The sequence below is a fragment of the Python bivittatus genome, unplaced genomic scaffold (assembly GCF_059951505.1).
Source record: "Python bivittatus isolate LINGU-HERP-01145 unplaced genomic scaffold, Pbiv_v1 ctg000020_np1212, whole genome shotgun sequence".
Taxonomy (NCBI): domain Eukaryota; kingdom Metazoa; phylum Chordata; class Lepidosauria; order Squamata; family Pythonidae; genus Python; species Python bivittatus.
In genome coordinates, this window is record NW_028277030.1 from 17785794 (window position 1) to 17813013 (window position 27220).

General features: G+C 40.1%; 1 protein-coding gene across 1 annotated transcript; it reads right to left on the reverse strand.

Annotated features, from left to right (window-relative positions):
* Position 1: 1 nt before the first annotated feature.
* LHFPL6 (LHFPL tetraspan subfamily member 6) lies at positions 2-26815 on the reverse strand. Its single transcript, XM_007421197.4, has 4 exons — positions 26538-26815; positions 24175-24764; positions 5610-5708; positions 2-2750 (listed from the first exon to the last, which is right to left on the reverse strand). Exons 2-4 carry the CDS (start codon positions 24569-24571, stop codon positions 2632-2634), a joined length of 615 nt encoding a protein of 204 aa, XP_007421259.1. The 5' UTR covers positions 24572-24764; positions 26538-26815; the 3' UTR covers positions 2-2631.
* Between the last annotated feature and the right edge of the window lie 405 nt (positions 26816-27220).

The window sequence follows — 27220 nt, forward strand, 5'->3', positions numbered from 1 at the left end:
GTACAGTTGAAGAAGACATTTATTTATACAGATTCTAAAGTACTAACAAAATAGTACATTTTGTATTGCATTATAAAAATGAATATTAAACAATACAGCACAATACAACAATAATTATAACAATATTAGTAATAAAACCTGGAAGATGCTTTTTGTTGCTCCTGCATAAGTAGTAATATTCTACTGTGCCACACACATTAGTGTCACTGGACAGAACTGTCCCTTTGTAGGAATACTCTTATCTAAAAGGCTACATATGCTGAGTATAATATTGCATTTTTAATAACATTGAAAATGTTGAGATTAATAAAATTGATATAGGTCTGAAAATGACATTAATAAAACTTGAGAACACACATACCTATACTATATAAAATAATGGGGAAATGGCCCATAGGTCCATTAGAATTTTTGTTTAAAATGTGGCATAATTCTGAAATTTAAATTTATCACACGTGCACACACACACACAAACTAAGTGCACAGAGTATTTATTGCAATTGCTCTACTCCACAGTATTGGTATTAGAGGGTCTTTCCCCACAATGCAATGGAGCTGGATGTGCAAAGCACTTTGTCCCTGAATGTTCCGACTTCAGTATTGGCTGTTTGCAGATCCAATCAGAAGGGATTGGAACATTCTGGGCTGGAGCTCTTGCACCCCCCTAGCAATGACAAAATATGCAGGGAATGTAGTGGTTGCAAAGAAAGAAAACTGGCCCAGTAAAAGTGGTGGCCTGACCTCTGTGGCCTTGTGCATCACCAAAATAGGTGTGTTCTGTCCACATAAAGGAAACTTCGCATTGCAGCAAGCATTACACAGCCCTTCCCTTCACGGGACAGTTATGAGCAGCCGCAGAGGTAGTAGCATTTCCCCTGTTCCCCTTCCCAGTGAATATATGAAGGAAAGAAAGGAGAAAAGGGCGTATTTATTATCTTAATTCTCTCTAAGGGAATGCGAAGAGGGAAAGTTTGGATTGAAGGAGAAATGATCCCTTTTTCTTGTTTTAATTACCTGACAAAGGAGGGAGCTTTGTACTAAGCTTAGAGCTTAAGAAAAAAGTGTAGAGCATGTATGCTTATGTAGTTGATCACAGACAGAAATGGAAGTGCAGGGGAAAATACACTGGTGAAGAATAAGAAAGATGTGGATTAAATAAGGGGCTGAAGGGACTTACAATATCTAAGAGGGAGGAGGGATAATAAGGTTGTAATTATCTGTTGAAAAGGTTGGAAGTCATTCATATATCCCTTAACTTTAGGGTTTTTTTCTTTCTTTTTTGTTTCTTGCGCTTCTCTTTTTTCTTCTGATTTGTCTTTTATTCTCCAAAAAAAATCTTAATATAAATTTTTTAAAAAGGAAGTTCAATGGAAAATACATTGGGAAGATGTATGTGGTTTTGCACATCTGGATAAAAAATCTTTTGAACATGTTTGATAGTGTCAAAAAAATAGGGCTGATCACACTTCACACTATAGGTAAATATCTCATCATAGCTTTTTCTGATGTGAAAATCTGCCTCATGGGGGCATTTGGAAGTTGAAGAATATGTTAGTGTGGTGTTCAATTCATTCACACCTGCCAACTTTCTGTTTCCAATTGCCCATTAAAAAAATTTTTTTTCATATGAAAAAAACAGATGTTTCACTGCCCAGACTTTTATAAAAGAGGTAATTAGGCCAAATCTGCGTGTAATCTGTAAATGAAGCAATGAGCTGATACATGCGTTGGTGAAGACGGAGAAATGTTTGAAGTGGATTTCTGTGCTTTTTAGGTAGAGGTGAAAAGATTGATATTGGCTTTAGAAATTTGCCTGAGTAACAGTGGCTGCCACAGCAATTTACTACTCAAACTGCTTTGTCTCTCTCTCTCTCTCTCACACACACACACACAGATTGGTCAAATGTTTGAAGGCTGTACATTTTTTTAAAAAAACTGATCCATGAGGCTACCATTTGTTGTGTGTGTTTGAAGGAAAAGTGTCTGTGCAAATGTTGGAAGCTGTGCTCACAAAGAAGGCCCCTGCCTCTTTTGGATTAAATCAACAAATCATACTCCACAGGGGACCAGTCCACCAGCCGGTGATGCCTTTAAAGGCAAACTATGTTAAGGCCTGAAAACAGGGCTCCCTATATACATGTAAGTGATAACCACACTTTAGGAAAATTGGCACTTGCTCACAGTTAAGCAGGTTACAGAATGGGGAAGAAATATTCCCTTTCTTCCCTATTTGCTGACACAGCAGAGAAACCTTTCTAAGGCCAAATCCTTGTGTTCAAAGACAGTGTTCTTTAACTCTTTTCAACTGAAGGCGTGCTAAAATTCCATCACTTCTCCCCACCCTTCATGACAGGAGACTTCTTGTTGTTGGACTATGCCCATAACCCGCTAGGAAGAATGCAATTAGTGCCTAGCCCCTACGATTCTCGGTTTGAGATTCTTCTTAAGACACAGAGAGCCTCCTTCTATTCACAATGTCACACATCAGTTCCAACTTCACTGACTCTTGTTTGCATTTACCTGGCTCCAATTAAGAGTTAATGCATCTTCTCAAAAAACATATGAACTGTTCCCCCCACCCCCACCCCGCCCCAAAAACTGGTTCATTTTGTTCTGGTTTTTTTCCTGGCTTTAATAAGGATATTGTTTTTGTTTCTTGCCAGAGAAACAGGCCAGCCAAGTGCATATCAATATTGCCGCTGCAGCTCCTCCTCCTGTACAGTAGTACGCCCAGCCAATTTCACAGGTGCCTACGGGGGGGACAAAAGACACACACAAGGACAATCTTATTGGAAGTGCTGTCCTCCTTTTCTTGATCTTTCCCCCCACTGGAAAAATAGTAATACTTTAATGCCATATTTAATAATTGAAGGAAAACCTGTGTATTCATAGGCCATTTTCATTTGTTCTCCACCCACAAGGTTTGTAAACATTTTGCTGCCTCTGTATGATGATAAGCAAAGATGTGAGGTTTTCTTACTTCAAGAGTTATGCCTACTAGCCAAGTGCCTAGGGTTTTTTGGGTTGTATAGAAACAGGCACTCACCAGAGTTTTTAGGGGTTCTAAGAACTCCTTTTATGTTCAAAAACTGTCCAGATAAGCTGCCCTGCACCTAGTTTAGCTTGCTGAATTCATTATTTAACCTGGACAGACGTAAGTCTCCTCTAAAAGCAGCAGGGAGAATGACACAGGGAGAACCTGAGCAATTTTAATTCCTGCACTTGGGACATAAATGCCCTGTTTGCACAACATGCCTAACTCAGTCATGGGGGTCGGGGTTAGTGTATCTTGCATACTGCAAAACCAATCAGTATTGGATTAGAGGGGATTAGCTGCAGCCCCAAACAGCTCTGGTAATGTGGGGCTAAACAAACTTACCCCTCAGGTGTGATTAATGCTCTCTTCCTGCTGCTAGAAAAGAGTCAATGTCATTGAGATAGATGATAGATAGACAGATAGATAGAGATTGATTTAGATTTAGATTTTTATCCCACCTTTTTTTCATATACAACTCAAGGCGGCAAACATATAACAAATATCCAAAAAATTCTGCCTTCTTCTATTTTCCTTCTATTTTCCTGCTGCAACCAATGAACGCTATGCAAACCCAGTCAATTGTGACCTTTTCGGATGGTTAACAAAATTATGGCTTGGTGCCATGTATGAATTCAGCCAAAAAGTGATTCTCACATATTCTCCTTCTTGGTTAGTTGTAATACCTGATTATAATCCAATATTTGGGACAGGAAAACTCTTGATCCTAGTTATTGGGGAGCAGGAATGGGAGGGTGCAGTTGTTTTTGTCAGCTCTTTGTGAGATTTTGAAAGGTGCCTGGCCACTTATTTGGGCTAGACTAACCTTTGGACTGAATCAGCAGGCTGCTGTTGCTCACTAATGCTGAGAACAGTTAAGTAGGAAGGATGAATGTTCTTAAACTGGCAGAGTCTAAAGTGCAGGAAAGCGTGCAGCTTTGCAAAGGCAACGATAAATGATGGGGAAGAGGTAGAAGCAATGAATACTGACATAAATGTATGTGGTGCTGAGTTAAAGGACTTAGAGAAGAATTTAGAGAAAGTGACAGTGTTATTGGTTGGAGACAGTGGTATGGCCCAAACCCCCAAACTCTGTGATGGCTTCTGAGAAATATATGCACTACTGAACATATTTACATTGATAACATGCATACTAATCACAAATCTATTTCATTTCCTAGGAATATTTTAGTAACTTGAAGATTGAAATATCCACTCCCAAATAGTTGACATTTAAAATAGAAGAGCTGTCTTATATTAGCAAATCTGCACTTAGGGTAATGATTTTTTTCTGTCTCATCTTCCTTTTTGGGGTGGGTGATTTTACATTCAAGGTAATTTTCCTTTTAATAAGTACTGTGTATATAAATGTGTCTGTGACTCTGGAAATTCTGGAGAATGGGGAACGGGGTAGAGAGAAAACATTGAGAGGTGTGAGAAAATGGGAAAAACATTTTAAAAAGCCTACTTTAAAAGATTAAAGCCAGACGCTCTGAGTAACAGTCAGAAGCTTTTGGAATTCAGGCAGTATGCCAGACAACTGCTACACACAGAATAAACTAACCTTCTTTGATTTGTTTGTTTGTTAGATTTATATTCTACCTTTCATTCAGGAATTGCCAACAGCATGTGAAATGTGATTATCCATGGCTTTTAAAACCATAAATAGAAGGCATTTTGGCAAACCACAGGCAAGGGGCACTAGGCTACAGATGACACTTACTTTCTGAGGTCTCCATCATTTTGTATAGTCTTAATGTTTCTTGGTTTAAACAGAGTAACTGGGGCAAATCAGGTTTGTGTTCCAGTTTACTTGCCATTAATCTAGAGTGCCCTGTCAGAAGGTCTGGAGAAATATATATGAACTGTTAATCTGTTTTCTGTTAAAGTAATCCCAAGTGGGATGCAAATTTGGGGAAGTTATACTGAGGACATAGCATTGACTGAATTTTATTTCCTTATCCAGGCTGCACTTGGATATCTCTTAGGGAGCCAGGAACCATGAAAAAAGGGCATTTTTCCTCTACTTCAGCGTGGTATTGGGGGACCTGGTGTTTTTGGTTTCTATATGTAGGATCCCCACACTAACTGAGGATAACCATTTCTAAACAAGCTAAAGTCTACAATTTAAAGGACTCCCATTACAAGACTTAAAGTATTACAGAAGGCAGAAATTAGGGAAGAATATATACTTAGGGACTCAGTTCACACAATGTTCTAAACCATAATGGATTTTTTATTATAATAATAATAATAATAATAATTATTATTATTATTATTATTGCTTTACAAGTTAAGTGAACCCAGTAATTGTAGTTTATAACTGATTTATATCTTACCATGTTATGCAAACACAGCCAGCAGTTAAACTAGCATATAGGCATGAGCCTCTGGAGTGGTTTTACCTTAGTCATAGGTTATGGTTTTTGGCTGGGCAGCTATTCCATTCCTTGGGGAACTTTTTTTCTTAATTGCATCTTTCCCTCTTTCTGGTTTTGTTATGTCAACAGTCTGAGTGTTTGTGAATCCATTTGATTAAAGCCAATCTCCACAGGGTCAGAGTTATTCAACTTACCTAGTTCAAACTGGTTCGAAAGGTTGCCACAGGCTTGTCTGACTTCTTCACTGTCCCAGCCCAGAGGATAGAGAGCGCACCCAGAACCAATCAATAAACCTACAGGGAAAAGAAAGGATGGAGAGCAGCAACACATCTTTAGGGGCATCCATTTTACATAATTATTATTTTGGCTACTCACCCTGCCCAGCATCCAGGCATGCATTCATGATTCTTGGTATCTTGGTAAGTTCTTCAGAAGTGTCTGCATGTACTAAGAAGGCATGTACATGTGTCTTTAAAAAGTAGCCCCCCCATTAAGGCATAAAATAGAAACAGAATTCCCACACAATCTAAATCTAAATATATTGGGTGCCCTAATTTATGCACTTGGAAGCAATTCCTTAGGCAAAGCCACCAGTAAATCCAATGCACCTATTTAACATGAAATTTTAAAAAAACCAAAACAGATTATCACTAGTCACTCCTTTGAAGTATTTCGTGGGAGCTATTTTGCATTCATTTAAGCTTTATATCCCAGTCAACCAGAAGATTTTTGTTGTTGTTGTTGTTGTTGTTAAATTAGCTGTACCAGAGTAATATTTAGAAAGGGAAAATTTCTAAGACTGACCTCTAAGTGTGATCACCCCAAACTGGCTTTATTTAAGAACCTACCAATTTTAGTTAACTGGTTAACTCCTCTCTCCTGCCCACTTTGAAGCCTAGAATTCTGAGATCAAATAGGAGAAACCGACAGCCAATCAGGGGTCCCTCCAGCTGGCTAACAATAAAGTGCCAAAGTTCTCATTTCATAAATGTGCCACCTCCTAAGATATGGCAGAAACAACAGCAAACAACAACTTTGCCCCTGCTTCACAATGAAGTGGGTAAAAACAAAGTGCTGCTTCATACGTGTGTGTGTGTGAGTGAGTGTGTAATTGGCCATTAGCCAAGAAGAAGAAGAAGAAAACAAGGCTTTTGTATGAGAGAAGAGCCTCCTGGCCATCAAGGCTTCTTTCTTCTTACATTGAAATGCAAGCTGCTGAAACCTGTAACGCAATGCATGACTCCCTAGTTCTGTAGCCAGGTACTTTCCCAGACAGCTACAAATATGACTAGAGATTGTAGTGTAGTCTCTCTGCTTGGGTGGGTGGGATGGGAGAGCAATGGCTCATTTGAGCCTAGAGGCTAAGCGCATGGGATGAGGCAAGCATCTGGGGTAGGCTGCTCATATAAACATAAGAATTCAAGCTGGACATTTTTAATAAGATGTGAACCTGATTAGAAACCGACCAGGAAGATTCAAATCAGATTCACTCATAAGACTAAACCTACTGAAGAACTGTGAAATTAGAGACCAGGAAGTTAAACAAGACAAGAGTTTCCACAAATGAGAAAACCATCTGCTCCTAATCCCTCAGGAATTCCAGATGGAAGTTTTCCAATCTCAGCTGCCCTGCAGTTGAACCAGAAGAAAACTGGCTGCCCAAGAGGAAGAAGCCATGGAAACACAGCAGCCCAGTGCCAATGCTGGGTTGGTGCAAATGCCCTGTGTATGAGTTTGTAGGTTCATAGACTGGACATTTTTTATCTTTTTCTGCTTCAGGGCCTTGCAAGAATGTTGAGTGAATTTATTAGTTTGATGCATATATACTGAATGCAAAGCAACATGCAGTTCTGGAACCCTACGTGAAGCCTGCAAGATCATCCTCCTTTTCCTCCTTCTCTTCTTCTTTCCACACTGTATTTCCGTTTCAAAGGAGTATCATGCCTCGAGGTTTCTGTGCAAAGCTCTGACCCTCACTCTGCAGATAGAATTACAATGGAGGGAAGGGAGGAAAGGCTGTAAAGCATCAGATAGAAGGAAACTGCAGGAATAGCTGGAGGGATTAACAAGCAAAGACCAGAAGGGAAAGAGCAGATTGGCTATGAGTGATCTCTCTCTGTGCAGTTGCATTGAGAGAGAAAACACCAAAAGCAACTTAGAGCCTGCCAGTGTTTTGCAAACTGCAACACTGCTTATGAGAAACTGATTTAAGGGAAGGGAATTCTGTTTTCTTTTTTCTTTTTCCCCTCTGACTTTGATGAACATATCTTTAAAATGAAACCCAGATTTCAGGAATGATGCAAAAGTAAACAATCTCACCCTTCCCACTGTTAGAAGGTTGGGACATGAAGACATTTTTATATATTAAGACATTTAGAGATAATTTTATATATTGTCTACATGTCCCAACCTTCTAACACCACTGAAAATATAATTTTATATTTTATTTGTTGTTGTGAGGTGGGGGTGGGGAGATGTTCCCTTATTTCCCATGAAACAGTTTTATCTAATTCATGAAGTATCACAAATTCATTAATTAATGTTAGAGGATCAGGGGGTCACAATGTTGAGTACCTCTGCCCCAACACCAATTTTATGAGAAAGAGCTCATAGCTAAGCCTTACAAAGCCTTTTGGGAAACAGGGTATGGGCTTCAAATTTAAAAACCCTTTGAGGATTCAGGTTGTCTATATGTATTCTTAAGTTGCTGCAACGTTCTAGAAAGTAGAAAACCTCACATTGGCAGTACAGTTATTGAAAATTATTTGTAAACATTTAGGAGGAGTGCAAAAAGTCCTCCTCTATGGCTATGGGTCTGTGCAGTATTATGCAATCCGACTTCAAGCTCTAAAAGAATGGATGAAGCATCCGCCCCATGGGTGGAAAAATAAGTAAAAAAGAAAGTAAAGTTTAACTGGTTATGGCATATTAACTCATGGCATGAACCCCAAGACATTTCCTTACAAATCTTTTTTATACTTTGGAATCATAATTAAAGCAATTAAGAGGACAAAGAAGGATTTATATAGAAGAACTATTTAGAAAATTGTTTCTTTGTCCCCAGAATTTTCAGTTACAGCAAGAGGAACATAGATAATTGAAAAGAACCATTTCCAAAGGTCAAACAACATATGGAGAACTTTGTGAAGATTCAAACAAAGGAATATTATGTAGATCATATAAAATTCTTATTGAAATAAACTGCAAGAAGAATGTAATGGAATAATATTGGCTAAGCTATCCCATACAATAAATAGCAATTTAATCTTGTTTATACAAATGAATGTCCAGTTTAAAGTTGGATGAATAAAGATTGAGTTATAAAACAAACATAGGAAGGAAGAATGAATGGGTGGGGAGGAAAGTGAAGACAGAGAAAATCATGGCCAAGTTGGTGCAATCCTCAAAAGATTAAAAAACAAAGGGCAATGTATGAAGCAATGTATGGATATGGTGGAAGCCAAAATGTGGTGATTTGCAAGGATAGAAAGGAATGGAATAATATAGTGAATGAAGTTACTATACACTAGATGTTATACAGGTAGACCTTGCTTAATGACAGTAATTGGGACTGGAATTTCTGTTGTTAAGCAATGCGGTCATAAAGTGTGATGCCACAGGGCCATGTTGCTTAGTGACAGCAATCCCCACAGTCCATTGCCACTGTTAAGTGAGGACTGTGGGTCATTAAGTAAGGACCTCACGTGACCGTGACTTGTGAGTTCCTGCCAGCTTCCAACTACAAAGTCAATGGGGAAGCCAGCAGGAAGTTGCAACTCCCAATCACAACAAGCCTTTCCTTAGGTGGCACGCAGGCAGTTGAGTGCTACAGAGAGCAGGTGGGGGTGGTTGGGTGCTGCAGTGCGGCACAAGTGCAGCTAGGCGCATGGGGGCATGCTGCAGCATGACACAAGTGCAGATGACCAGGGGAGTGGGCGCTATGGCCCAGCATGAGTGCAGCCAGCTGGGCACCCAAGGCCTGCACTTGCCCTGCCACCCGGGGTTTCCTCAGGAGAAAAAGCAGCAGGAACGGGAGCAACTTGCGGCCTCCTGATGGCTTCCCCATTGACTTTGCTTGTGGAAAGACAGCAGAGAAGGTCACAAATGGCAATCACGTGACTATGGGACACTGCAACCATTATTCCCAAGAGCTCGAATCGCGATCACATGTCCCAGGGGTGCTGCAACGGCTGCAACTTCAAGGACCGGTCTGAAGTCCCCCTTGTTCAGCACAGTTGTAACTTTGAATGGTCATTGAACAAGTGGTTGTAACCCGAGAACTATCTGTACTTCTTTTTCTTATACATTTAAGATTTTTCAGGTTACTATTTCTCCCTTTTTGTACTTCGCATAATATAATTTACCCCAAAAGGGAATAGTGTGGTGATGTATGTATGTATGCAGTTGATTGAGAATTATTATAAACATTTAGTTTGCTAGCAATGAAGAACTAGGGTGAGGGGAATGTACTAATTCAATTTGCTGATAGTGTCCTATTTTAAGGGGTGACATTGTTCAGCTAGTCTAGGCACAGGTGCTTGGGTATAATTAAGGATATAATTGGTATTGCAGTTCCACTGGAGCCTTAAGTGATGTCAGTAAAGACTAAGGCTAAAATCCTAGGAACATAATGAATGCACACAATGGACTATAACAGTGGAACTGGCTTCTGACTAATCATGCATAGGAGTGCACCTGAATATTGAACATACTGGAATGAGACAGCAATTCAATCTAATTTTTCATTTATTGATTGTAGCACAGTGCTTGACTGCTTATTGGTGGAAAAAGAAGGTTATGGCATTAATTAAAATGTGAGGAAATAAGTGTTAGTGCTCTTAGTTATCTGAAGATCACATCTTTTATTTGAGACAGAAATGATACAATAAAGATATTTAACAAATCTTCAATATTTTCAATACTGAGGTGGACCCAGGGAATGCTGAAGATGGCCCAAATAAGATTCTATGACATTAAGATTATAGTGTTTGTTATAATCATGAAATACAGGTGCAGGTATCTATAATGAAAATCTGTAATACATAAAATGGGGAAAATGTTGAACAGGAAAAGAATACACTCTACCTTTTATGTATTTATGTTCCATGTCACAATGGAAGTACTAACAAGTATAACTTACATCATGATGTTCCTCTGCACATTTCATTATTTTGGCATCATCATGCCTAGGGTTGCCCATGTATCATGCATACTGACAAATTATGTAGGCTCAACATTATGATATAAAATAGGAGGGGTGTCTACACCTTCCTTTGAACTCAAATCCTGATGAAGTGGAGGTAGTAAATATTATTTAACAATCTACACTCACTTATGCAGTTTCCTGAAGTTAAAACAGTAGAATTGTTTTAACATGTGTTGTGCAATCTTTTGAACAAACTTCTACTTGCCCATAACATTTAGTACTACTATATGTACATACAGATATGTAGATTCTTTCCTAAGCTAGTGTACCCATATATATATCTACATATATACATATATATTTCTCTGTACAATTACGAAAGATCTGTTTCCAGGTCTAGTCTCCCTTCTTAGTGCAGTTATTCACAAGCTGCTACATATTTGTTTGTGAAAGCTTCATCAATCACACAGGAAAGGAATGGAAAATACAAGTCACATTTTGCTGTGACTCAAAGAAGTATAATGCAAAAAGTCCTGAGAGAGTTCATAAATTGGACTTGATGCCCTGGGAGAAAATGTTGTTGTTGTTCTTTCCCCCCCACCCTTACAAAGAGTGGCCTTAAAGATATAGGCACATGTTTGCTGATGTTATGATATTTGGAACTGGAGTCCCACTGTTTTCAATGGTGCATAAACTATATGCATGATTTGAGAACTAAGATACAAATATTTAACTCACTATTTGTTAGGCAGAACTGAAAGAGCAAGATATTGGTCTTTACCAAAAAGCCAAGGAATGTAATAGTTGCGATGGATTTTCAAAGTGGAAGCTGATAGACATATGTATTCCTCTTTCATCAGAAATCTACTAGCATTTTCTCATAATTTTAATTGTACGCAAGGATTGATCTTAATCTGTTCACTTTAGAAGTGTCCCCCCTTTATGTTTATGCTTTCAAGTAAATATGCAATGTTAATTGATGCAACCTTATCATCACAGTAAAACTATTTTAACCCTTCAAAGTAGCCTGACTGCACAGCCTATGACAATGACTATTTAAGCATCATGTACATTCTCAATCCCAAATACTCTTTTTAATATCCAAAGTGAACCGTTCACCTCTCTTTTTTCATTGATCTTGCTAAAGATTTGCTTGCAAACACGGCACGCTAGCTTGTGAGACAGCTCTGTTTTCATTAGGCAAATTGCCCAGAGTTCATGAAAAATTTAGCTACAGCTCAACAGAAAAACATTGAGTATTGTTGGTACTGCACACACAGTATCTTTGGCAAGAATCCATTGCCTGGAGAGAGAAGTGACCTAGCTATTATCTGATCTGCTGCTTAGATGCAGCTGCAAGAGCGTAACTCTTTATTATTGAAACAATTATTTCTGAACAGCAGGGGTCCAAGAAAGCAGGAATTAATTTAGTAATATATATTCATGGATTGTGAGGAACATAAGCAACTGCATTTGAGGATAAAGGTTGTGCCAGTAATTGCTGAATTGATTTTTTTTAAAGCTCCACTGGCACCCAAACTACCATTAAACTGAGCTTTATTTTTTGCAAAACAATGTTAGGACTCTATTTTAAAAAAAAAACCCTCTGTTGGCTATCAAACTAGCGATTCATTATTGTGCAGAGAGCAATGATTACTTCCCAAGTGACTGTTGTTCACAAAGAAGTCTTATAACCAAGTATTCATGGCAGACTCTTCAACACACTAAATTAATAAAAAAGGTTACACACAGCACTGCTCCTCTCAAATTGCATCTAAAATAGCTAATTAAACCCCCTTCATTGCAGCAAGAAGTACACAAGCCAAGAATAGGAAGCACAATCTGAAAATGCAATTAAATGTTCAACCAAGACAATTATTTTAACAGGAGGGAAAGAAGGATGGTTTTAGCATACTTTAAGCCCTTCTGAAATCTTGAAAATGTGGGCTCCTTTGGGAGAATGTTGATGAGCCTCTCCTAGACCTTCAGTTGTGTCGCACCTACACAGGACCCCGGACTGGGAAAAGCTGATAGAGAATTGGAAGCAAGTTCATTTAACACAAGGAAGAAACTCCGAGAGCTTCAGATCCCCTGGTCTTTATAGAGGCCACTCTGACCCCTGACTTTGTGCCTGGAAACTGGATGGTCAGTGCAGCAGCTGCCAAATATGGTCTTGCTTGTTCCTGCCAACCCTATTTCATCTGTACAAGTTGAAGTTTCTGACAATGCCTCACGGGTAGAACATACATACAGTTGATTGCATACATTCATCATAAACAGCAGACTGAGCCAGTCCAGTCATGTGCAACACAAATGGGAAGCTTTCTATTTTCAGTGATTTGTTTTCCTGCTCTGGACAATGAGGTTCTATGTAAAATCCCAGCATTCCCAAATATCAGTTGTTTGTTTTAAAATTGCCATGTGATTCCAGGTAGTTTCCAGAATAATGGAAATAATGGTTTATTGCCACAAAAACAAGAAGTTTGTGGCATCTTAAAGACTAACAAATCTACTGTGGGATATGTGTTTATGTTGGATATCTTTCAATATTTTATGTGCAATTATCTGTCAGCAGTTTTTATTTATATTCCACACTAAGCATCTGTAATCCGTAATCAAGCCAAAAATTTAGAAAAGTCAATACCTGTAGTGCCCAATTCAGTATCATCCCTTTCAGTTTCCTGTTGCACCTGTTGAAGTTTTTATGTAGTCTCATCTGACACCTCCATTTCAGTCTCGTCCAACTCTTCTTTGAATTTTTCTTGAAATTCTCTAGTCTTCTGGACAGAATTCAGTCGGAACCTCTGCTGCTTAAAAGTAGAAATCACACCTTCCAATTTGTTCCATCGAAATGGAGTCTTTCTCTGTTTAAGTTTCAGTCAAAAAAAGTAACTCTTTTCTCTTATGCAATATTCTAATCAGAATTTCTTTAAGCACAATTACATCTGTATTATCAGTTTCCAGTCTTGTATTAAAATGCTGCCGCAAAACTTGATCTCGTCTTCTTCCTGACAAAGTGCACTTTTATTTTTGCAAATCTTATATTTATTCTATATACTTTATCAATTTCTGCCTTTGTATCCTTCTCATCCCATTCCAACAAATTTGCTAAAGCTTTAATAACTTCTTCTCTAATATCTTCACCAGGATCCTCTGGAATTGCTTTGAATCTCAAACAAAACTCCTTCTCTTTCAGTTGCAGTAGTGCCGGATTATCTACCGTATTTGTCCGACAATAAGACGCCCCCATGTACAAGACGACCCCCACTTTTCCAACCCAAAATTAAGAAATCAATATTTTAAAGATAGTGCAGAACACATTTTTATTTAGTAATTAGTTAACATTTACCTGATACACTCGGTGGGAGGAGGTCCAAACCGTCTCTCTGCAGCTCTATTTCCATGCTCTTTTGCATAACTGATTACATTCAAGCACGAGTGAAACTGCTGATAGCTTGTCTCTGCAAACAGCCTTCCTCTAATTGGTTTGTTCAGCATCAGCTGACGTCAGTTACATAAGGCTCGTGATTGGAGGAAGTCTGTTTGGGAGACAAGCTATTTCACTCATGATTGGAGGCTAGCAATAGGAGGACGCCTCTCTGCAGAAAAAAAGTATGGGCAGTTTTGCAACCACGCGATTCTTGGCTGACTGACTTCCTTGAATAAGACGCCCTTCAATTTTTAGGGTAAGGATTTTAGAAAAAAGTATCGTCTTATAGTCGGAAAAATACGGTAAGTCACTTTCCAGCTCTCAGTTGATAACTTCTGTCTTACTCTTCAGAATTTCCACTTTATTATTAATTTGTTTTACATCTCCAGACACTTGTTTTACAAAGCTTTCCATCTTCTTAACTTTTTCTTTCATCTTCTCTTTCATCTTTACAAGTCTTTCATCCATTCTTTTTTCAAAAGCTATCAATTTAGTATCAAGTGATTCAGACAAGTTGTTGCCTAATTCCTCAAACATTTTCTGAAACAAGTCCAGTGTAGTTCCTCTCTTTACAGTTTGCTCTGGCGATCCTCTCCTCCCTTCTGCTGTTTTTACTGCTTTTCTGGTGATTGCCATTGTGATATTGTAATCCAAAAGTGAAAGTGTCTCCATTACCAGGGAAAGAGTAAAAAGCAGGCTTCCCTTTTTTTCTGTTTTGTCTTTCTGTGCCCTTAATATTTTTGTCTCAAAGGTAATATAAGTATGGCTTATATTACCTTTATCTTTTGTTTTGTAAAATCCACCAATTGTCTGCACTCTTTAATAGTAAATACATAACATTGTTTAAATTCCAATTTGCCAAAAATTGATCTTTCAAAATTACTATCCCCTTTATCCATTTTAAACTTTCTTACATCCAATCCTTGTTAAGCTTTTTTCCCTTTTTTAATCCAGTAAGAATGTTGACTCATCAAGTGGATTTCTCTTATCCTGCCACTCAGAAAATCTCTCTTTAGCTGTAAATTGATTACATTCAAAAGTGTTTAAGAAAGTGAGGCTTTTGCAAACCTTGTGTCAATATAGGCTGCATTATGGCTGTGAGCTTGACTGAAATTCCTTGACTCCCAGACGCTCAACTCATGTCAACCATAAAAACCTCAGTTCCTGCATTCTCCTCACAAAGAGCAGCTATGCGGAGTGCAAGTGGGTGATTTCACAATCTCTCTTTGTCCAGAAAGACTGTGCCAGCCAGAATTCACTATCTGGCTGCCTATCTCCGCCGCAATGCTGTCCCTGCTCATTCAGGGATATCTAGTCTGCCATAGTTCCTCATCTGGAAGCCCAGGACATGACAAGATATTGCTGATGGCTCTCTTCCCTGTCCCAAATTCCTAAAGCCGCTTCACTAAAATCCACCTCCTCTAAGACTGGGTTCCTTTCAAAAGCATTGGTAAGATTTGCCCATTTGGACTGGTTATCTGGAATTTGGAGTTAAGTCAACAAAAGAATAAGACATTGAATGTTAATGATATTTTTATGTTAGGTTTATATGAAGTTATATTGTGCGCATATGTGTACAGTATGTGCATAGGTGCATCCATGTGTGATGATTACTTCATGAAAAAAAGTTAAAATTGGAATACACTAAGAAGTCATCTGGACCTGCTCTGGTTCCAAAGGAGTTGGAAAGATAGAATGAATTGCACAAGCCAAATTTTAAACATAAAGCTACACAGGGAACTAATGCACCATGGAAGAGGGATGAGCTCCTAACATTACAAAAGAAGGAAAAAAGTATTTTTGCTTAGCAAGAATCTCCAAATTTGACAATCAGTAAGAACTATGTCTCTGAACAAAATCTATCTAGTATTTCAATTCTAAGGAAAGGAGGAAGGGGAGAGAAAAGCACCGACTAAGTCCTGGAATCCCAAATGAAGACACAAAAGTAAAAAATCACAAAGGATCACCTGTAAAGGTACCCAGCTAACTTTCTGGATACTATGCAGTACTCCAATAAGTGAATTTCCTAGGATAACAAATTGTTACTCACCACTTATATCAAAGCCCTGCTTGCTGATGCCAGGAATATTCTCTGGCAGCATGAGTGCCAAATGCATGTCTGGCACTTGCCTAAGCTGGCTGGTATGAACACTTGGAGATGGAAGCAAGGGATTATTATGATCCCCTGCTATTTTTCTGCAATGAGCAGAATCTCTTCTGGCAGTTTGGCAATGCGAATGACAGCCTGCAGACACAGAGAGTGCTCTGCGAGGGACTAATCTATCATCTTCCACCTCTTAGAACATTAGAAATATGGCTAAATATTTTATCATCTCCCACATTTCATGGGAATGTGATTATACATGGCAAATACATGACCTGATGGCTATATAAAGCAAAATAATAAATAAACAAATGGGGGAGAAGAGCCTTCAGCCATGTGTGCAAGAGTAGGAACTGGAAGAAAGTCTTTTGTCAGAAATATTTTATGGGGCATAAAGATGTTGCTAATATGCCACACATTTGCATGAAATGTGGGAGATGATAAAATATTTAGCCTTATTTTTAATACAATGCAATATTTAGCCTGTATGTTGTTTTCAGATTCTCTGCAACAGCCTGTCCTTCACTAAGAAAAGGGGGCAAAAAGTTTGTATAAAAGAAAATTTCTCATAATATAGGCTAATGAAAGCTTAAACAGGTAGGAAACTTTAGTACTGTTCCCTATAAAGAGGAATTATTGGAGCAATTGTTAGTTCAGTACTTGGGCAATCATTACAACTGATTTGCTAAAGATATACCTGGAGTATACCTGGGAACTTGATTAAAGATATGCCAACTCCCCATGATGGAAAGGGAAAGCATATATTGACTGATGTTTTTGCATGCTGTGCATAAGAACTGAACAGGTACACAGGACTTCAGAAAAGAGGAAAGCAAACCTTTTCACTTTCTTTCCGACTCGTGTGCTTCCCTGTGACTAGAGCCCAACTGATGTACCAAATTTATTATCTGTTTTTCCCTACTAAAAATAATAATAATCCCAAAGCAGAGATATAACAACAAAATTATAATAGCTGAAGTTCATTTTACAAGACAGCAAGACCAACAGCAGCAGTGATAGCAACCAAAATTAGTTCCATCAGCCACCTAAATTCAGCAAAAAGCCTGTGTGAGCAGATGACTTCAACTGGTGCCAGAAAATGGCTTCACATCAAGCTGTAATTGGAGCAGGGAGGTATTTGTGTAAGGGCACCTGAAACAGATATTCTTTTGGATTACTACACAGTGAATTCTTGGCAGGTAGAACATCATCAAAGAAATGTGCCACTAGATCATAATGGACTGACTGGTAGGAAAACAGGGAGAACAAAATCTATCAGATATTTAGATCCCAAGCCATGTATGTCAACACAGGTTATCATTATCTGGGCTCAGTAGCATGCTGGCAGCCTAGGTGGGTCCTTCAGAAATGTTTATACAAAGTTTACAGAAGCTTGTTTCTTCTGATAACCAGGTACCAAGATAGCAATGCATCTTAGGGTGAGGATGGGCACCATATTTCAATTTGATGGTGCCTGACTTATCATTTTCAGGTTGGACTGTGTGGGGATGGTAGAAGGATGGAGGTTCTCCCGTTTTTTGTGTTATTTTTTGTATCCTTGCATTCCCTGGACAGAGTCCAGAATCTGTAAACAAATTTGTCATTCAATTACAGACCAATCCAACCTTCCCCAAAATGTTACCTCTTAGTTATCACCGTTGGTGAAATTTATTAGTATTGTGGTCCAGGATATCTACATGGTACTCAGCCTGGATTTAAAAGACAATCAGGAAAAAGGAAAGGCTTAGATGAGCTAAACGTATTTGTGAAACAACTGTAGGCTGTGCCTAAATTGCAAAGTGTCACAGAATAAATGAACCAACATCTGAAATAGTTCATAGAGACTTCTATTGCAATTAGTTTTCTGGACAAAAAAAGCATCACTACGAGTATGTTTTTAAAAGAGATTTGAGAAATCAATTGAAATAATATTTTAAGAGGCAACATTATCTGAGCAAGACTGGTTAAGCAATATATATTTCATAAACTTCTCCATTCTTACCACTTCATAAGTCTAACTAATAAAGTTTCATTCCGTGTGTATGTATGAAATGCTACAGGTTGAATATGTCAGGCAGCTCTTTCATTTGGAGGGAAAAGTGTTATTTAACGTGATTTCTATTACATGTGGAATGAAATTAACCATATGCTATATTCATCCCATCTCACCTCTCTGTCAGCAAGTCCAGGCATGCCTGGGGGGAAAAAAAGTTCTGAAATCTTGAAGACGTAGTACCAGTCAATGGTTATGTTCACACCACACACCCATGGCATACTATAATTTGTGTAATTAATCTAAGTGCTTAGCTTGTTTTGTAAATTGAATAATAAGCTAGGTTTGCATCACAGACTATGCTAAAATGTGGTTGTTTACTTTGTAGTTGAAAGCACTGTGTGAACACAGGCACTGCTGGCAATATGCCCTGGCAACACAGGACTACGGTTTGATTCAGGAGAAGACATTCATGTACTGCTATCTCCCTCTTTTTCCATTTCCCCTATTTTTTAATTCCTTATATGTCTTGTCTTTTGTCTGTAAGCCTGAGGAAAAGACCTGTGTTATATCTGCAGTCATGCACAGTTCCCCTCTGTAACCACTATGCATTGATTTTTCATTGTTGTAAGACACACTGAGAAAAAAAAATTGCTTAAAAACTACTGTAAAATCAAAATGTAATCGGCAAGAGAGAGAAAAATGCAGTATAACAAGAGACAAACACTTCAATGTAGAACAAACAACAATCACCTCAGTAACAGAACTTAGAGCTGGGTGAGTTTCATTGCTTTCACACATTTTAATGAGCCATGGGGGAATTCCTAAGACAAACATCTACCCCTGTAGAAAAGAGCTGGAGTTTGTTGCTTGTTTTATATATAATGAACCTCAGGACTAGCTGACTGATATATTTCCACTGCTAGGGAACTTCCCGACTGATCTATCACATTTATATCCCCATTTTTAACTATTTCAAAGCAAATGACTCAGATCCCTGATATGTATACACAAATCATTTATCTGAAGTTGAAAGATGGATATTATTTCTCATCTAGCACTCATAACAGGGGTCAGGTAAACACATCAAAGAGAAAATGGAAGCGAAGGAATTCTGTCACCTCTTCAGATTTGAAGGCACAGGAAGAAGACTTCTAGAAATAGCTACAATCATACACATTTTACAGACATTTGGGTCTCATTCAGCTGAAGGCCTCCAGCTGCGCGCATTCCTAGATCAGAGAGACCTACTCACAGTCACTCATGCCCTGGTCACCTCTCAGTTAGACTACTACAATGCACTCTACATGGGGCTGCCCTTGAAGAGTATCCGAAAACTTCAGCTGGTGCAAAATGCAGCGGTGTAAGCAGTTATGTGTGTTTCTAGTAGAACACACATTACACCTGTGCTTCATGAGCTGCGTTGGCTACCAATTTGTTTCCAGGTCCAATTCAAGGTGCTGGTGTTGACCTTTAAAGCCCTTCATGGCATGGGGCCTGGCTATCTGAGGGACAGCCTCTCCCCAGTTTCATATGCCCGTCCTACCAGATCCAGCAGAGAAGGCATGTTACAGGTTCTGTCGCTCAGGGAGCTACGTTTGGCAGGCCCCAGGTGGTGGGCCTTTTCTGCGGTGACACCTGCACTGTGGAATCTCCTCTCCCGAGGTGAGGTTGGCCTCATCATTGTTGAGCTTCTGGAGATCCCTTAAGATTTGGTTATGCCAGCAGGCCTGGGGACCCCAGGGGACAGGGGAATTAGTGAGGTGGCTCCCTTATTTTTAACTTCTTTTTATTCTCTGGTTTATTCTGTTTTATATATTTTTAATGTATTTTACTGTTTTTAGCTTTGTTGTATGCCTCCCAGAGTTGCCTGTGGTGAGATGGGCGGCTATATAAATTGATTTAATGAATAAGTAAATGTATTTTAGGCTGTACTTCAAGATTACTGATTCCTACTATTAGGCACACTTGATTTAAATGGAATGACAGATCAAACTAGGGAGAATGAAGTGGGGAGAGGGCAAAGGATTTGAAGAAAGGAATCACAACTGAAGAGAAGAAGTTGGGAGAGAGGGACAGACCAATTTAGAGATTAAGCAAATGGAGAACAATCACACTTGCTGGTGGATATAATAAAATTTCCATGATGTTGCCCAGAACTGATAAGACCAAATCATATGAATGTCCAAAATGAAGAGTGATACTTGGAACTGTCCTAAACTGAACTGAGCACAGAGAAAGTAACACCTTAAAAGGGCTGTGGTATTAACTGCAAGAGGAGCAAATCACCAAACACTTACTTAAGATGTTGGCACTAACCTTTATAGCTCTAAACAGCTCCCAAAACTGACTGTGTAACCATTATGAACTTAAGTTTTTATTTATTGTTGATTTTAATCCTTATTTTTAACTCTTTATATTCTGTCTTGTTTGAAATTTTGTTCACCACCTTGAACAGAAAGGCAGGTATAAATCAAACCAGTGATTTTTCTGTACATGAAATGCCCTGCAGATTCACCCCTATAGAAGGATTAAGAACAGAGATGCAGTCAAAGTAGGAGTACTAAAAAATACAGCACAGGAGGAGATACCATCCATTCAGATTGCTTTTATCTGGCTATTCACTCTGTTATTAAAATTGTGAAATGTGTAACCTTTGGGACAGACCATGCCTTGGGCACAAGCAGAACTTGCTTTTTATTATACACAAGGTTACCAGAAAGTGTATTTCTACTCCTTCACTGAATCCTGGCTCCAATGGGGATCTCCCTTATGCATAAATCTAGCAACTGCTGCTCTTCATAGAGACTGGCTAGTGGTTTGGAAGTTACTAGTAAGGACTAAATTTAATTCAGACTTAAAAAAAAAGGTTTACATATGAAAAAGGGAGAACAAAGAGGAATGATGGATGGATGGATGGACGGACGGATGGATGGATGAATGAATGAATGAATAAACCATGCATTACAATTCAACATCAGTGAAGCTAAACATTAATAAAATAAACCCATTCTTCTTTTAGTTGGATTAGGTTTTTCCTTAGAAATATAACTTCCCTTCATAGGCCTTCCGTAAGATGTTGAAGAACCCCCCCCCCATTATTTTTTTCCCCAATGCCTTGTTTTTCCCCAATTACACTTGTTGAGTACCTTCTGCACAATTACATATCAAAATGTTTTGTGTGTTATACTGAGTTCTTGGTGCCTCTTATCTTTGTTTCAGCATCAAAACACAATGGAGGGTTTGAACCCATGTTTCCCACTGGTCACTTTGTCCCCACGGAGCTGCAAATTAAAAGCTGAGAAAATCATATGAAAGGCCTTTTGTATCTTCCACCCTAGTCATTGCCTCACGGATGGGGAAACAAGGGGTTAAGCGTCATCAGTCTGAGTTGCTGTCCAAGTTGGGCCTATTGATTGGTCCTTTCCAGTCAGGGTTGCTAGGGGCGTAGTCTGTCCCTGTTGTTGCAACTAGAGGGAATAGTCTCTGTCTGGCTAGTAGTAATAGTTGCTGTGTTCGCTATCCTTGTTACATTGTTCAGCTGCGGAATGAAGGATCCTAGGATACTAAGTAATTTGCATGGGGCAACTTGTTCCTCTTCACCAGCCATCTTAAACAGGGCGACAGAATAGCACTGTCCAACTACTCAGTTATGAGAACAAGATAACAGGCCAAGGGAGTGTCTAATTCAACATTCACATCCTCATTAAGTAACCAGAATTTGTAAGCTCTGTTTTCTGAACTAATTCTTCCATGTGTCAACTAAACAGGCTCTTGATATTAATCATATAACTAATGAGACAATAAAAGAGATCTGAGTTACAAGAATTCTCAGTAAAGCATACAAAACATTTAATTTGATTGCTTTCTTTGATTTTCGCTATCTTAAGATAAAGAGTATTCTCATTGGCCAAAAAGGAAAAAAAAAATCAAGTTGCTAAATTAGCACTATATACTGTACAGTTGAGTACAAAGTATTGCCCTCCCAATCATTTTGACCACATTGAAACTTTTAATTGTAACTACTGAAAGACATGTACTATTGACTGCAGGACAAATGCAAATTGTTAAGGTAGTTTTCCATTAATGAGAAAGGTGAAAATTGGTAAAAATGAAAACCCTCAAAATGAAACTACTATACAGAGAATTGTAAAAAAAATCATGATAGAAATAGAGGGCAAAACTTATTTCAAAAACATGCAAGTATTACTGTGTAAGCACCTATTTCTTAGGTAGAAATGTGAGTTTTCTGGGAAAGTTCCCATTAGAATCTTTTGAAGAAAGTTTTCCAGTGCCCTAAGTCAATGCAAAACTTTTATTACAAGTTAATTTTATTTAAATTATGAAACAAAGCTAATTATGAATGTCTACTATGTAAATATCTGCAAAATCTTTCTACTAATAGCTGAACTAAACAATTTATTTGGCAGAAAAGAGCAGAAACTGGGAGAGAGATGTAATTAAGTATATTCAACATGTTATGTTCAGATTCAACCTTTCTTTGGAAATTATTTTATTAGAATATATAATTATTTTAAACATAGCTAATTGAGTACATTTTCCTTACATTAAGAAAAATAATAGAGGTGCTATTGTACATTATAGCATTAATTTTAGCATGTCTGAAGAATTTTGCACATAAATTTATCTGCTTCCATAAAAGTCATTTGGAAAAGTTAATTAGAATTTAATTAGAATTGTCCAATTGAATTTACACTGGGTTCATGTTACTTTACTACTAATTTATTTTATCACCCAGTACACTTTGAAAAGTGGAAGAAGAAATCCAAAAAAATTAGGAGAGTGAAATATTTTCTGTTGACAGTGGGTTCCACCCTATATCTTCATATTTTCTAATCAGCTTGGATGGGAGTGGCTTTAAAGAGGAATTGCAGAGGCAGCCAGTAGTATTAATTTAACCCATCAGAACAGAAATTTGGTGTACTCTGTGAGTTCTGCTAAAAGTGCTGGATTGCAACATCAAGAATGTTTTTCAGAATTCTCAGGAGGGAGGAGATAAAACGACCCTTAGTAAGCCACTCACATTTCTACTACCACCACCCCGCTGTCAGAAAACAGAGTTCCCTTACACTCATCTCAGGAGGGGGCAGCACTTGGCCAAATCTGTCCAGACTTGGAAGCTGAGCAAGATCAAACCTGGTCAGTACTTGGATGACACACCACCAGGGAATTCCAAGGCTGGAGGCAAAATTGGAAAGTAAAAAAAATACGCCAAAAATGGCAATCATTCTATATTGTTGGCCAGAAAACTACATGGATGTGTCTGTAATCACCAGGAGTTCAGCTCAGCTCAAGGGAGGCTTTGTTTTACCTCCTCACAAAATGTCATAAAATGTTGAGTTCTTACGTAATTCTTGGTTCTTCTCCCCCCATCACAGCTGCAGAAGTTGGAATTAAAAACAGCTGCACAGACACACACACACACACACACACAGAAATCGGGAGTACAGCCACACACACACACAAAGGAAAAATTACAATTAAAACCATATGGTCAGAAACAATAAACTAGAGGAAGCTATCCCTGAGACTTTAGCAGACTTTGAGGAAGGGAGAATAACTCTCAAAATATGACAGGAGCATCAATCTAAAATCTATTTACTAATAAATAATGCTGCCCACTTTAATATGAGCAGTTGAGGGTAAGTTCCAAGAAATACAATGGTCTTTCTATTTAGTATACATGGTTAGAATTGTGTTGTATTCTGTTCTCACCAAAACAATAAGACTTCCTTCAGGCGAACATGACTGAGTAGCAGTCAAGTACTCTTTCCCTGCAAGTAACGGGGCGAAAATCTCACTACTTCAGGGACAAGAGATTAGAGTGAACTCTGAAACAGTTTTTTCCCCAAACACAAATGACAGTACTGTAAAAAAAAAAAAAGTTCAGCACTGTAAATTCCATTTGCTGTCCTTTTTCTCCATAAATATACCCCTCCCATATTGTGGAGGCTGATAGCAGCAAAATGAATAAAAGAATGAATTTGATTTAGCAAGAACAATGCAGACACTGTGTCTGTGCTGGCAGGCATTGGTTCCAAGGTCAAGAGTTTGCAGGTACTTACCTCCCAAGAATTGGATGCCTCCAGCCACCCTGCCCACAGTCCTGGAGATCAGCTCATACACACAGCATCCCATAAGTGCAGTGAGGGCCACCAGAAGAAGGAGGCCACAGCCCAGACCGGTCACCACTGTGCAGATCTGCCATTCTACACTTGGAATGGCCTGGAAGGATGCGTAGCGTCCACACTGCTCCACCATTACTGTAATCTGGCGGCTCTCATCTCGAACAGGATAGGAACATCTCCGGAAAGTGCCAAAAGATACTGATTTCCCCAGCTGAGAACCCAGTAGCCAATAAGGCATGAAGAAGCCCACACAGGAGACTCCAGCACAAAGGAAGGAAAGCAAGGCCCAGATCACTCCAGTACAAGTAAGGCTAGAGGCCATTTTCCCAGTCATGATGATCCAAAGGAACTTGGAATAAAATCTGCCACCTGATATAGTGGTTTTGGAGAACTGTGGGTAGTTCCTCAGTCCCAGGCACCTTGGAGTCCAAGGGAATCTTCCATAAGTGCCGTCACTTTTATCATTAAGATTCCTGGTATGGCACAGTTGAAATTCCTTCTTGTTACTTCTTCATCCCTGATGGAAGCTGTAATTATAACAAGAAACATTAGAGAAGGGGAACAGGGTAAGGTAAATACTGTATATCTAGTTCTTTCAACATGGGGAAGGGGGCAAGAGAGGCAGTGACGAGAACAAAGTTTCACTATGAAGCCAGGCTGGGGAATAATGCAAGAAATGTGAGATTGAGGGCTGGGTTAGAGCAAGAATAGCTTGCTCCAATCCAACAACTCCCTAACGGAGCTGGCTCAGACAGGACAGGTGGTCCCACACTTCTGCTAGACATTGGGCTAGGGAAAGCTGCAGGAAGGTTATCAGATCCAGTCCTGGATACTGGTCCTATGGGTTTCAGAGTCATGAGGAAAAGAATCCATGAATCACAAAACCTCATCTTTTGGTTTGGTGAAAAAACAGGTCAACCCTAACCCTCTCATCTTCCTACCATCTGTGATTGCCAACTGACAAACAAAAAAAGAGCTTTCTCATTCTTTTGACATGGGGAAGTCAGCAGAGGAAGCTTTATGGAGCATGGAAATAGTATCACCACCCAACAAGGCCCAAGTACTGTACTGACTGACTGCTACAGGTCATTACAGAAGCCAGCTGCCTTGCCCTCTGATTAAGACAGCACAGGGCTACCAAAAATCTGGGTGACCGGTGAAAGGTGACAAGTAGATACTAAACGCTCTCGCTGCTGCTATTTAGCGGTCATCCATATTTTTGCAGCCCAGATCTGGCAGACTTGCAAAATCAACCCCGTGTCACATGGAAACCAGTGCCCAATAACACAGTGCCAGTAATAATCCCTGGAATTGTTAGAGAACTCTTAGGACACAAAAACTGGAGGTAAGAGATTTAAGATGACTATGGAGTAAGACTTCCGCGTCCTGTTATTCCTGCTTGAGTAGAGGAACAAACTGAGCTTCAAAGATCATGAAGACCAAAAAACAAAAACCCAAATGGGTCTTGCCTTTAAAGGGGGCTGAAACTGGGGAAAGTTAATGCTTTCAAAAATTAGGCTCTGCCTCTATTGTTTTTCTTCTCAGAGTTAAAGCGTTCACCTCGGTCCCAAAAGAGAACCAACACCAACCTGACCACCCCTCAGAACAGAAGGAAAAAGAATGGCAATAGCAAGCGGAAAATCTGCGAGTCCTTTCAAATCCAAAGCTCAGCCTGCACGCATGGGAAGGAAGAAGGCCCGGACCGTGCAGAGGAGCCTTCTTTGAGCATCCCCAGCTTTTCCACCCACATTCAAGCGAGACGCACGCCGCCCCTCCCCCTCCCCCGGGTGCCTGCTTCGCCTACTCCACACGATCAAAGAAGCTGTAATGGGCAGCGAGCGAGAGCGAGGCGCAAAGGGGGTGGGGAGCGGCGAAAACAGCGAAAGCTCTTTGCAAAGTCTCCCGCGCGCGCTGTCAATCCGAGAAAATGGGGTGGGCAGGGGTCCCCACAAAGTGCTGAGTCACGGCCTTTCTCCGGACTGCGGGGCGTCAATGCCAAGAGGGCGCTTGCCAGCCTGCCCCGCTGGACTTGCCGCTAAGTTTGGTCTGCCCTGTGCCTCCCGCCGCCGCCTCGAAAGGGAGTGGGAAGAGCTAGGGCTGGTGTCGGGAAGGGCAGCAAAGCGGAGGTCCGACCCCACCTTCCCCTGTTCTCAGATCTGGGGCAGGCAGTGCCTCCTTCGCCTTTTGCCCAGCAGGGCTTCTCCGCCCGCCTTTGCTCGGGCCGGCGGCGGTGGGCAGTGGCAGCCCCGAGAACCGGGCGAGGACCGCATTCTGCCCCGCGACTTCAAGCCTCTACCAACCTGCCTGCGCCGATCCGGCCCGGGCACACATGGAAGCTGCAAAGCGCGGCCTTTCTGCAGCTGCTTGGCACGCGACAGAGAGGGAGGAGGCGGCGGCGGCGGCTTGGACCGGGAGCGCAGGACCAGCTACGGCCGCAGTGCTCGGTTCTAGGAGGAAAGAGCTAGGCAGGGTCCCAAAACCTCCGAGCGAGGAGCTCCGCCCCCTGCCACCTACAACGAGGAGGAGGGGGAGCTTCGGCGCAGCCTTGTAAGGCGAAGGAGGACAACACCCGAAGAGAAGCGCTCGCGACGAGGCGGAAAACGAGAGTGCATCTCTCCAGCATCCTGGCGAGTGGGGGAGGACCGCGCAGGAGACTGAGCGAGGCGGAGGGGGGCGGGGCGCCAGAGGTGTGAAAACAGCCGGGCCGACTCGCGGGAGTCTCACTTTTCGAGGAGCGCAGGGAACAGTGTCACGTAGCTGTGGTGGCCGCTGAGCACAAGAGGTCCGAGGGAGCAAGGGGAATGGGCAGCGCTCAGCGCTCAAACCCCTGAAAGTATGGGTTCGTTTGTCTGGCCCATAGGAGGGGCTCCTAGGAGTCTCTTGGTCCCTCGGTTTCCTAAAGAATAAAATGAGCAATTAATCCCTTCCCTTTTTTAGTTTGAGAAATGCATTTCATAAACTAACGGAAGGAAGACCATCTAAA

Bases quoted from the DNA above. Each gene is read 5' to 3' on its own strand.
- LHFPL6 (XM_007421197.4), bottom strand. From the start codon at position 24,571: ATGACTGGGAAAATGGCCTCTAGCCTTACTTGTACTGGAGTGATCTGG. The intron at 5,709-24,174 runs GTAAGTACCTGC...TTTTCCCTGTAG, and splicing joins AGGCATCCAATTCTTGGGAG to GTTTATTGATTGGTTCTGGG. The intron at 2,751-5,609 runs GTAAGTTGAATA...TCCCCCCCGTAG, and splicing joins TTCGAACCAGTTTGAACTAG to GCACCTGTGAAATTGGCTGG.